A 12,678-nucleotide genomic window follows, 5' to 3' on the forward strand; every position below is an offset into this window, starting at 1 on the left:
AAAGCGCCTTTTGTTTTAAATTGTTATCATTATACTTATATTTGTTTAGGTGGAAATTAAAAATGAAAATACTCAAATAAGACGTGCTTAATGAATTGTTATAGGATCGTTACATTAATTGTACTGATAAATATATAATACGAAGAGTATTGAAAATATATTTCTTTGTTAGTAAGTTTTAAAATTGTTCTAAATATTTTATCCTCAATAACTACGGTAACAAAATAAGATACAACAAAACAAAAGGAAGAACATTACGCAATTAATGGTAGCTGTTTGTGCAACAGTTGGTGCAAGCTGATAAAGCACGAAGCATTATACAGACCCATTGGATGTAACACATAACTGGAATACATTTGTAGCCCAAAAGTTCTTAATCTTTTGTTTCCAAAACTTTCTTATATCCTATAGCTAAATAAATTACTTGAACTGACGCTTAACAATAGATATGAAGTTATTCTTGGTAAAAAAACTATCGTAACCTAAAGTAATATATACAAGAAGATTGTAGTAATTCGCCGGCATTGAAAAATATATGAAATAAAAAATTAAATAATATCCTTTACAAAATTAAATTAAAAAAATATTTTCTTCAATTCATAGAATAAATAATACCAAAACCAATTCTTAATAACGTTAATTCATCATTCGCTTTCCCTTGAGGTTTTATCCTATTACATATAAAAAAAGGTTCAAACCTTATCAACCAATACTGGCAAGTACACTTGTGTTAGAATTTCATTCGAAACGGATGAGTCGCACATTTGGATTCCGTTAATTAGAATGCAGCCACAAACACAATTGTCTTTGATAATTTTATTGTTGATTAGACTACAATTTTCTTTTAAATATTTAACAATCCATCTTTCGGATATGTTGTCTTCAAAAAAGCTGTGAAGCTTAGTGAAGTTGAGGTGCTTATTTACTGTGTTTTTTATAAAAAAATATTTTATTATTAATTACAAAAATTCGAATTTAATTCGAGGTTTAATTTTAAAGAAATGGCAGATTAAGAAAAAAATAAGATAATACAATAAGCAAAAATAAGGTTATTATTAATTTAAATGAGATTTACATATGAATTCGGAAACCATGTTTGATTCTTTTTATGATTTCAGTTTTCTAGTTTTGTAAATTTCACAAAACTTTTATTTAATAAAACTAAATATATAAAAAATGTTTCATTCGTTTAGTTCGGTCTGTTGCATTGGAAAAAAGTATAATTACCTATATATACGTTTTAAATTAACAATTTATATTTATAACTTAACTTAAAAAATTAGGTAGATTTTTTATAATACAGTATTCTCATTAGCCAACCGGTTTTTAGATATCCTTCTTAGTTATATAATTTGTTGAAATTTGAATTCTTATCACGGCACTTCTATAAAATATTATTATTTGGCTCATAATATTAAGACATGTTTAGCTTGAAATAATTTACTTCTGTTAAACACGACGTTACCGTGGTATTTTTAAGTGTCATGTTGATAGGCATACCTACCGTAAATTATGTTACCAAGTTGTATATTCTGCATTAAGTCCGTGTATTTGTAAATACGAGACTACGAAGGCTATTTAATATTAATTTTATGGATATTAAAAATAATTTTTTTTAAATATCGAAACATCTTTTTTAAACATATATTTCGCCTTTTTTTTAAAACCTTAACAAATAAATGATATGATATGAACAAATGACTTCTTTACTGATATATTACGATGCGTGTTATATACGAGTATTTGTTTTTGTAGGCAATCCTTTTTAGTATTCTGCAACTATTAGCACAGGGCACCTCGGCAAAAATATAAGATAAGTAAATTAGCATATAAATAATTAGCTAAATGATAATTTTTTATCAAAGCAAGTACATCGACATCTATCACTTAGCGATTTATATAAATGTATATAACATACCGATATGTATTTATAAGCTCTTGTTAAAGAAACGATCACGCGCTTACTTTAATTCTTTACGCAAATATTCGAGAATATTTTTACGTTGTTAAAAGCATTTAAAAATAGATGTGTTAATGAATGTTAGTATGACATATTCTCTGCAACACTAAAAGTCAACAGCATGCTGGAGTAAAAGGTTCCACATTGTCGTTGGCTAGCATAACATGCTGCCATAGTGCCATGAATGCAACAAATATTGTCTTATCTTAGAGCATTACAAAGGTTTATGTGAATATTGCATTTCATGACCGATAAAACCATAAACTACTTTAATAGTGCTACACATTACACGAGTTTCGCATTTCGCTTGAATTGCAACTGTTTGTTAAAGTAGGTATCTTTGTCGCTGTTTTAGATTTAATTGTTGATATATTATTACTATAGTGATATCGGAAGATTTTCATCCTCAAAACACAAAAACCAATATATATATATATTAAAGCAATACTATATATTATATGCAAAACTTTAATATATATATATATATATATATATATTAAAGTTTATATATATATATATTAAATTTATCTGTATAATAAGTACAGTTGTGATTATTCGTGTGATTCCGGTAAATTAGAATACAGTCACATCCCCTATGGGACACTCGTGGGTATTGTAAACGTACTTTTTTAATGAATCATGAATGAATGAATGCCAGTAAGCATTTGAGCGCTTCAACTACTCGTGTAGACCATGATTATGGGAAATCTATCGGCAAAAATGTTCCCAAGTAGGTTTGACGTCAAGCATGCGACGGCTGTTAAAGAGTACAAAATTCTTCCCATGCAGTTTAGACACGAAATGAGCCAAGATGGCCCAATGTCTAGACGCGAAAATCTCGTAGTCGGCAGGAATCCATATGTCCAACTCATCCGTGTCGAATGAAATTCTGTAAACACAACAATACTGGTGAAAACACAAGTGTATTCACCGGTATTATTGGTGGATAAAATTCTATTATTATTTGGCTCATAATATTAAAACATGTTTAGCTTGAAATAATTTACTCCTGTTAAACACGGCGTTACCGTGGTGTTTTTAAGTGTCATGTTGATAGACATACCTACAATAAATTATGTTACCAAGTTGTATATTCTGCATTAAGTCCGTGTATTTGTAAATACGAAACTACGAAGGCTATATACTTATTATTAATTATATTTATATTAAAAATACAACTTTTTTTAATATTTTCCAAACATATTTTTTTAAACATATAATTCTAGCCTTTTTTTCTAGACCTGAATATTACGCAACACGATGCAATGTTAGATTTAGCTCCTTACAATACAAGTCATTAACCTGCAATTCATTCAATTAATTCCTTAAAGTTTTTTTTATAATATATTATTGCAAAACGATATTCGTTTTTGCGTACACCGTCTTTCAAGGCGATATTAGTCACATTCTAAGCCAACAAAAGCCTTCGAAGTTATTTGTCGTTTTAGCAATCCTTTTTCAGTCTACATTAAAAGATTACTGTATATTTTTCGTAATTTCAATACAATTTATATACCTACAACTTCATAATCATATAGTTTATTTCATCATCTAAGTACATATTTTTACAAAATTTTTGAGTTATTTTAATTAATGATAATAAAAACTGATTTAAAGTATATTTTTGGCTATCCTCTGCACTATAGTGCAAATACAATGGTATAATAAATACTTCTTCATATTTACTTACTTTTCATTCGAAGCATATTGTCTGATATAAGGAAGCGCCCGTATTTTCATAAACTATGAAGCAATAGGAAGAAACTTAATTAAGTGAAAGTGTACTCTTATAAGGTGGGCGAGAACTAGCGGGCGGGAACCATTATGTGCGATGCTATTGATATTCTCCACAGAGATTGAAAGTGGACTCATAATTCATTTCATTACATAATATCAATACTCCAATAACCGCGTCGTGGAGATGTTAAAAAATATTTTATTTCATACAAAAAATCATAGAATTACTAATTATACAAATATTGTATTTGTAATTATTATAGTATTATACAAAAATACGTAAATACGCTAAAAATATTAAGAAACAAGCTTAGAAACATTTTGATTATTAAAATATAACGTAAATAAATTAAACAAAACAACATATTACAAGGCTTATTTATGGGTGCCAAGAATAAAAATAACTTTTGTTGGAAGAAGAAAAATAAAAATAAAATAAAATGAATTAATATGCAGTTTATTGTTTGATTTAAAGATTTATAGAATAATAAACATAGTATCAATTAATGCTATATGACAACTTAAATAATGACATCCAACAATAAAAAAGGTATCTCTAACTGAAATTACTCTGGACAACTAAACAAGGATAACCCGTAACTCTAATAATGTTACGTGACCCGTGAAAGTTATCTCTTTTAAAGTAAACATGCAAGTACTTATTATTTTATAGGTAAAGAGAAATTGTAGAAAATTGTTTGCATACACTTATGACGTCATTCGCTTAACTTTTTGATAAAACAACAATCGAAGGCTATGCGTATGTACGGTAGTGTGATTTCCGTATCAAAAGGTCACTTATTCAATTCCAGCCTTAAAGAGAATGTCAGGCGTACGAATGTAGTATATAGTATAAATTAATAATAATTAAAAATGAAACTGACTAAATGATCAATGTGATTAACATGCCTCAGCTTAGTAATAAATAGTAAAGTAATAATAAATGGCAGTTGAGTTTTAAAAATATTTTATTTTCATCTTATAATATTTATTTTAACTTAGTCTGAAATTATTTTTTGCTTAGATAATTTAAATATTCACAACTACCAATTAAGTTATAACTTATGAATAATCTACTTGCTCCCTTTTTTCTTTGCAATTGCGTAAACATATTATTTTAATTTTGCTATTTTATAATTGGCGGAAACGATTAATTCAATAGTTTTATCGTCTCAATTTCATAAAATATCTCAATTTCAGATTCTTCAGTTGCGATTTATAATAATTGTAATATCATGCTGCGTTCAAAAATTTTCCTTAGTTTAATTAATTATGCTTACAATTCAATGATATATCTCATTATAATTGCATTATGTATAATGTACCTATATATACATATGTATTACCATTATAATTATAATTTACTGTATTCGCAGTTGTAAAATATACTTTATATAATTGTACGTCAATACTACTTCCAGTTACTTATTAAAACTATTTCACGTCCTTGTTTTTATTTTTAATTTAGTTTGCGTTCAGTGGGATTTACGCTTAGCTAACCGAAAAGGTTACGATAAAACTTTGGTAAGAAAAAAATCTCATTTACATATAAAAGATTTCATCTACACTTACTCAATGCTATTTAAGTTTTTTTTTCTTTATTTATATTGGAAAACAAAAGAAATTACAGTAGATAGATATTCTGCGTGAAAGCTCCCCCTCAGGCGTCACGCATTGCGCGCGCGCCGTACTAACCGGTACTTTTGCCCGGTTTACAAATGTATTGTGCTCACTGTCAGTCTACTTAGCTGGAGTAATTGGCATAGCAAGCACTATTGTTCTCGGCAAACTGCCGTGTCTACAAAACGCGTTATTTCTTTGGAAAATCTTCTGTAACGATGGACGATACTAGTGCAAAATCAAATATTATTGACTTTAATATTTCAAATGTCATTGTAGCTTGTGAAAATTATATGAATTTTGATACTAAATTTGATATAAATAATATTAACAATATTTATGTCAATTTTATAATAAATAGCTATTCTAGTTATATTGAGGCAAAATAATTTTTTAGACTATTAAAGTATATAATCCAGTTATTTTCTTAACTCATTTCAAAGCTCTTATAAGTGGAGGCGGACGCCCGCATCCTGCTTTGGCTGTCACACACAAAATACAAATAAAATTCTTATAATGTAATCAATACTAATATTTAAAGTTACGAGGAAATAAACTTATTGATTTTTATGAAATATTATTTATTGAATGTGAAATTAGTTAAATACATATAGGTTAATAATAAAAACATGAGCGATCAGTAACGTAAATTCTATTCAATATATTCATACATCGAACTATATGTTACTATATGAAATGATAACATTAATATAAGCAGATGTCTACGGAAGCTTCCTTATTATAATTATATATCTTGACTGTCAGACCACCTGGTGAGAATTATTACCACGTGATGCTCGCTACGCGTGACAGGTATTCGTTATGTAGATAGTGCTAAATACAACTAATGATCTAAGAGTAAGTAGCTAAAATAAATGTTAATATCATTATATTATATAAATAGTAAGAGCTTGTAAATGTCCCAAAGTTCCACAGCTGGCCGAAGGGCTCGTCTCTTTTTGAGAAAATTTGGAACTTATTTCACTACGCTGCTTCAAAGCGGATTGGCGGCATTCATATAACAGATATTTTTTGATCTGACACATGCAAATACCTCACGATGTTTTCTTTCCCCACCGTACACTAGGTTAAATATAAACACAAAATCAAGCACATGAACATTCCGAGATGCTTGCCTAAGTTTGAACCACTAAGACATCTCGGCTCTTAATATATATTTTATTAAGAGTTAGTATCCGTAAAAGTAATTTCGTTAAATACTCCCCCATCACTTAGTCCACTAAACATGAATACTTTGTATTGATAGGTTCCGGTGTGTAATAGACGGTAAACCACTGTAATTAAATGACTAGCGAGCGACTAATAATAAATAATCAATAGTAATGATGTTGGGTCTTTTACCGGCGTAAAATTAATCGAGTTAATTTCTCAACTTGTGTATAGCACATCCTTGTTAATATTCAATGTAATGAAAATTTCTAGTGTCTATTATATTATGTGATAACACATTTGTATGTACTTTTTTTATAATAAAGACTAGCAATTCAATAAATAGACAGCAAGAAAGGGACATCGATAAAATTGCCTATTAATGCACGTCTTTTTTCTATTGCATACTTTTATACGGATATTTCTATATGACACCTCTTCGATACCCTGTTCATCTTATCTAAATCTAAATGGTGTGCTTTATACTAGAGTGTCTTCTCCACACGTTTTACTTATCGCTATTAAAATATTGATTTGTATAAAAAACAAAACGTTAACGTTTGAAAAGATTGTCAAGTTCAGATTGTTAATTAGTGTATTATAATAAATTACATTTGTACAGTACCAGCCTGTGTATGGCTCACTGTTGGGCTAAGATCTCTCCTTGAGGAAAAGGTATGGAGCTTATTCCACCACGCTGCTCCAATGCGGGTTCAAACCCGGGCAAGTACCACTGAGTTTTCATTTGCTTAATTTGTGTTTATAATTCATTTCGTGCCTGGCGGTGAAGGAATACATCGTGAGGAAACCTGCATTTGTCTAATTTCAGCCACAAGTGTATTCCACTAATAAACATTTGCACGAATTAAGCACATGATGATTTCAGATGTGCTTGCAAAAAAACAAACAAAACATTAATTTGTATTTTTCACCGTCGGTTTCAGATTTCTCATACACAAACGTAGGTAAAATAAAGGTGCGAGTGATGTTTATAACATTAAGCATGTATGTCTTACCGTGGGAATATATATAATAACTTAAAACAAATGAAATTAAATATTATGCCAGCGATAACATTTACGAAACGTAACGGTAACGAACAATTTAATTCAAAATTTTTTTAAACATATATCATTCGAGTATAGTTTTGTATAGAATATTTAAATATACTTCCTAATATAATATTTTTTTAGGGAATGTTAGGCGTTATTCATAATACACGAATTTCACTTTAAATATATAACTGTGATTTAAGGGGGTCGACTTTAATCGTATTACCGATGGTATCGCATTAACTAGCCGATGCTGGTCGAAGGGTGGAAGCCCTGACTGTGCTTACGTGGGTTGCGACTTACGCAGGACACCTGACCATTGATTTACATGTAAACATTATTGAAACAAATGTTCTATAACTATTAGGTAATTATTACAGTCGCAATTTCAATCGTTCCTATATATTTATAAACAATGAACATGATTCGTGTATTCAGCAGTAGATATTACTGATCGTAATGTCAACAACATGATAAATGAAATATTTTAGCTAGGCTACGTAAGTACACAAGATAACAACTAACTTTATATCGCGATTTCACCTATGAATAATTTATTTGATTTTAAAACTTAATCAATCTGTTATTGTTGCTAATTATTCCATTATAAAATGAGTGAAAGTTGAATAAATAGTAAAAATTGACAACATTTTCCCATTATCGAAATTGGGCTATGTAATAATAAAGAACAGTAAAATATTTTCTTATGAAAAATTGAACTCTTACGTATTTGAACAGATATCGACTGAGAAAATTAATACATGCGAGTTAAATGTAATTCATTTTTGTTTTATAATATATATTAAATCTCGTCAATGTCAAGATTTTGTCAAAATAACATATAATCCGTTTGTGTCCAGCACACTCTTTAAAATAAATCGATAAGATAACATCAGCGTTTTTCCATTGTTTGTAGAAATTTTAGGAAAGCATATTGATTAGATTCGTTTTAAATAAGCAAAAACTATTATTCTAATTTGATCATAAGCTTGAAATGCAATAACTAAGTTTAAATGGTTTGGCTTGTCTACCCGGCTATGTTGGATTACGAGTTAAGAGGTCGAAGGGGTATATGTAAGTGTGGTTTTGTTTTATCATTATTTTCTTACGTTACTTTTTAAAAAATACTGCGCATTTTTCTTAATGCATAAAATGCTTAAATTAAGATTTATTATCCAGTCGTCATTAAGTTATACTTTTATAAATATTAATACAATTCTTTTTATACATTTTAATTTGAGACAATGAAAAAAATATCTTCTTGTTATTCTTCCGATTACAATACTAATAGTGGCAATTATATTTATAGGAAAAGATTTACTTAATCTTATACCATTCGCATGTTTTACTAGTGCGTGACTAAGTCACAGCCACTCGATCGCACGTTTCAAACTTGACCCACATCTCCTGCGACTCTATTGTCTTCGCCTGACCTCGAATCATGATGTCAACCCAACGTCTTGACTCGAAAATACTTGCATTTCCTTAAGCGTCCTTCCAAAAACAATACTACGGTATCCTCATTTTAATAGTCCTCCATACGGGTTTCCCTCTCTGTAAGTGGGTACTGTACAAAGTCCAGTCCTTTGTCTTTTGTCTTGATAATCTTTTGAGAACATTTTATTACCTCTCGTGAAGTGTATATTTTTTATGATATGTATGTCTGTGGTTTGCATTTCCGAAAAACGTACAACTGTGATTTATTCTACTTATTGTCAATTAAAAATAAACTTTCGTTAAAAAGGTATAATTTATTATGATTACAATCAAATTAGAGGCTTAACACAAAATAAAACTTTCCACACTTTCATTTTGGACTCCGGCTTTTGAAAAGAAATCCCGTTATAACATGGCATTGCCCTAGTCTCTGCATGACAACGCTTTCCATGTCTGATGAGTCTACTGAATTACCTACTTGTGATAAAATGCTTAATGGATTTGAAGTAAATTTTTAATGAAGTGGTAGTGTCTCTGAAACTTCGAAGAATTATTTTTATTCTCATTTCAGAACAATAAAAAACATTATCAATCATACAAATAATAATAATTATTGTTTATTAATTAATTCAATTAACTAAAAAACAATGTTTTTTTAAACACTAAATTTTCGAATCTAATTGTAAGTGGTTAAACAGCATAAGTACCCAGGTACTTATACTGTTTAAGCTAAATCTATTTGTATTTTAGGATTACACAAAGCGATGTTTTAATACCATACTAACATGACATATTGTATCTCTTGTTGTAGGCATGTCCTTAGACGAGGGTAGACAGTCGCAGCGGCCATACCGTTATGGCATGGTTCTGCTATGCGCAGGCGCTCTTATAAACTGGCTAGGGCTTGCCGAGGATTACGCTGAACCAGTCCGCTACGTGGGTGTGGCTTGCATCGTCGCCGGCGCGCTGCTCATCTGTGCAGCTATGTGCTGCTGGCTGCAGTCGCCTGCCAGACAGCCACAAAATGACCGCGCATCGCCAGACACCCACCAAGTGAGTTTTACCTTATATTATTTAGGATAATTACATGAATATATGATATTGTAGAGCCATTGCTTATTTCCCATGTCTTAGTTTCCCATGTATACGTGTGGTGTCTTATTAGCAACTACCTAAACATCTAAAAAAAGTCTGTATAATAAAACAATTTGATACAATACATTTCAATGTCCTTACTATTTAATTGCAGATTGACGATCCTATTCACGTTATCTCAATGCCAGATGAGGAGACGATGCAGCAAAAACCTCCAGACTACGACACGGTTGCTGGAGCACCGCCAACGTATGACGACGCTATCAAATTGAACCCAGCGCGATTGCTGCCTGCAACCAGCAGCGCCCGAAGCTTCGCCGAGGTTCCGCAAACTCCCAGCTCCGATGTAACGATCATTCCGGGTCAACTAGACGAAGCGCACGGACTGGCCACGCCTCCCGCTGCCGTGGTACCCGTCCACATGCCGCACGTGCAGACGCAAGTCCCCAAGACCCCTCCGCCGCCGTATAGGCCCCCGCAGGCGATCAGATGAAAGGTTGTCAAGAAAGCTGTGTTACTTTAAATCGACTGCTGTTTCATGTGATGTGACCTGTAAATATGTTATACATGCATTGTGAGCGGTTGATCACTTTCGTGGAACTCCACGGACATCTTGTTGAATTGTTACGGTATTATTTAATTATATCATACATATCCACTCATGGAACGATTTGTTTTGAATTTAGTAGGATGTCGAGCGTAGGAACGATGCGTAGGTACTTATGTGATATTAAAACGTAAATATTAATTAGTTACTTAATTAATCTACCTGCTGTATATATTTATTATAAAAATATTAGTTGAAATGTAAAAAAAAATGTACCTAAATAACAAAAAATCTCTTCCAAATGGCATAAACTCGTACTATTCAGTATAAAATGGAACCAAAAAACCGAAAAAATATAAATATTCGTTGAAAATTTACGCAGTACTAGAGCTGTGCCATTAATAATGTTATTAATTTAGTTACTTCTTATGTATAATCTTTAAAATATTTGGTACAGTATTATGTGATATTGACCAGGGCATGACCTATTGCCATTATAAGAATAGCACTTCTTTTGCTCAATCGATTGAAGTCTTATCATTACATTAGACTACTTGATGTTACAAAACGAAGACATATTGACAAACTGTAAATATACTAACGAGATACAATAAGGCAACTGAGCATTTAACAACAATGATACTAATTTATAACGAGGGTGGTTCCTTTAGCGGTTTTCGCAAATTTTCATAGAAAAAAAATATATTTATATGTATTGGCACGATAATCAGTATATTATATTGCCTTGAAACTGTGTAGCTAGTGACTTGTGATAATTCATTATTAGTTTATAATATTGATGGCGGGAAATGTTAACGCATTGATTGCGTTTTTTGTACTTTATATGTATTGCATTTGTCAAATTATCATTCACACAATTCCTGTTGTCAATAATCTTTTACGATTAGATTAATGTTGAAATACAAATCGGTTTGTTTCTATTCTAGTCTTAAATTAACGACTATAATAAATAAACTCTTTGTTAATCACCAGGCAAAATAATTTGTATCTGTACAAGTTTTTATTGCACAACTTGAAGGTGATTTGTCAATATTAATTTTAAAGTATTTAGTTTTTTTTTTTTTTTTAGATTTAAATTGTATTCATAAAATCTTTCAACTCAATTCTTTGATCGATTGTCATATTTATGTTATTATTTTGACCTTTTTAAGGCAGCATAAACCTGTGTTTATATTTATCTTTATAACATTAACCATACCGACCAATCCGACCATGTTAATTCTTGCCATTTAGCAAAGGCGTTAACAATTACTATGCAACTGCAGTTGGTTTTTAGTGAACTGAGATAGGAAATTAAATGTAGTCGCATCAAATGTTCGCTTCAATGAACTTCAACATTCGTTCAATAAAATCAAAATATGTGGCTCCTCATTTGGCCTAAAGTTAAATCATTGATTAAGTGTAAACATCGACTGTCAAATAATCCTTTAATTGAGCTTGCAATAAATTGGGACCAATACATAACATTATTGTAATTTTATATAACTCCCTAATAATAATAATTACCTACTTTTCTGTTTTAAGGTTTACAATGCTGAAGTTGTGCATTTATTATTTGTACATTTTACAAAGTTACAAAATTCGAGTGTACATACAAAATAAATGTTGTTGCGATAATAATGGTTTTATTTTTGACTTAAACCTTTATCCTACCTTTTATCTAAAAAGCCATTTGGAATAGCAGTATTATAAAATAACGATTATTATTTTATATTGATCATATTCTGATTGTTTTTTTATGAATATTAAAGCTATTTCTTGTTTTAATACGATAAAGAAACCGGTATCTATGTGTTGATATTAAATTGACCTTGGTTTGACTCATACACGCTTAAAATAACTTTAAATAATAGGATTCTTCTAACTGGCTTATCTTGCTATTGCAACAATTACGCATATGACAGGTTTCCTAACTCAATATAATACTCCTGAAACTGGAAGAAAGAATTAAGTGTGAAAGAGAGCAACTCTTATGACGTCGTATACTTTTCAACATGACGTAAATATTACCCATTATTATAGTCTAACTGTAAAAGTCT

At 30.3% G+C, this 12,678-nt stretch overlaps 1 protein-coding gene across 6 annotated transcripts in view; it reads left to right on the top strand.

Annotated features, from left to right (window-relative positions):
• The window catches only part of LOC126773889 (uncharacterized), a 49,390-nt gene extending 37,131 nt beyond the window's left edge, over nucleotides 1–12,259 (top strand). For all 6 annotated transcript variants that reach the window (XM_050495121.1, XM_050495120.1, XM_050495119.1 and 3 more), the window contains 2 exons: nucleotides 9,788–10,029; nucleotides 10,226–12,259. In XM_050495121.1, the coding sequence (XP_050351078.1) occupies nucleotides 9,788–10,029; nucleotides 10,226–10,564 (581 nt within the window). In that variant the 3' untranslated portion in view covers nucleotides 10,565–12,259. The remainder of the gene's footprint in view (nucleotides 1–9,787; nucleotides 10,030–10,225) is intronic.
• The last annotated feature ends 419 nt before the right edge of the window (nucleotides 12,260–12,678 follow it).

The sequence above is a fragment of the Nymphalis io genome, chromosome 15 (genome assembly GCF_905147045.1).
Source record: "Nymphalis io chromosome 15, ilAglIoxx1.1, whole genome shotgun sequence".
NCBI classification, from domain to species: domain Eukaryota; kingdom Metazoa; phylum Arthropoda; class Insecta; order Lepidoptera; family Nymphalidae; genus Nymphalis; species Nymphalis io.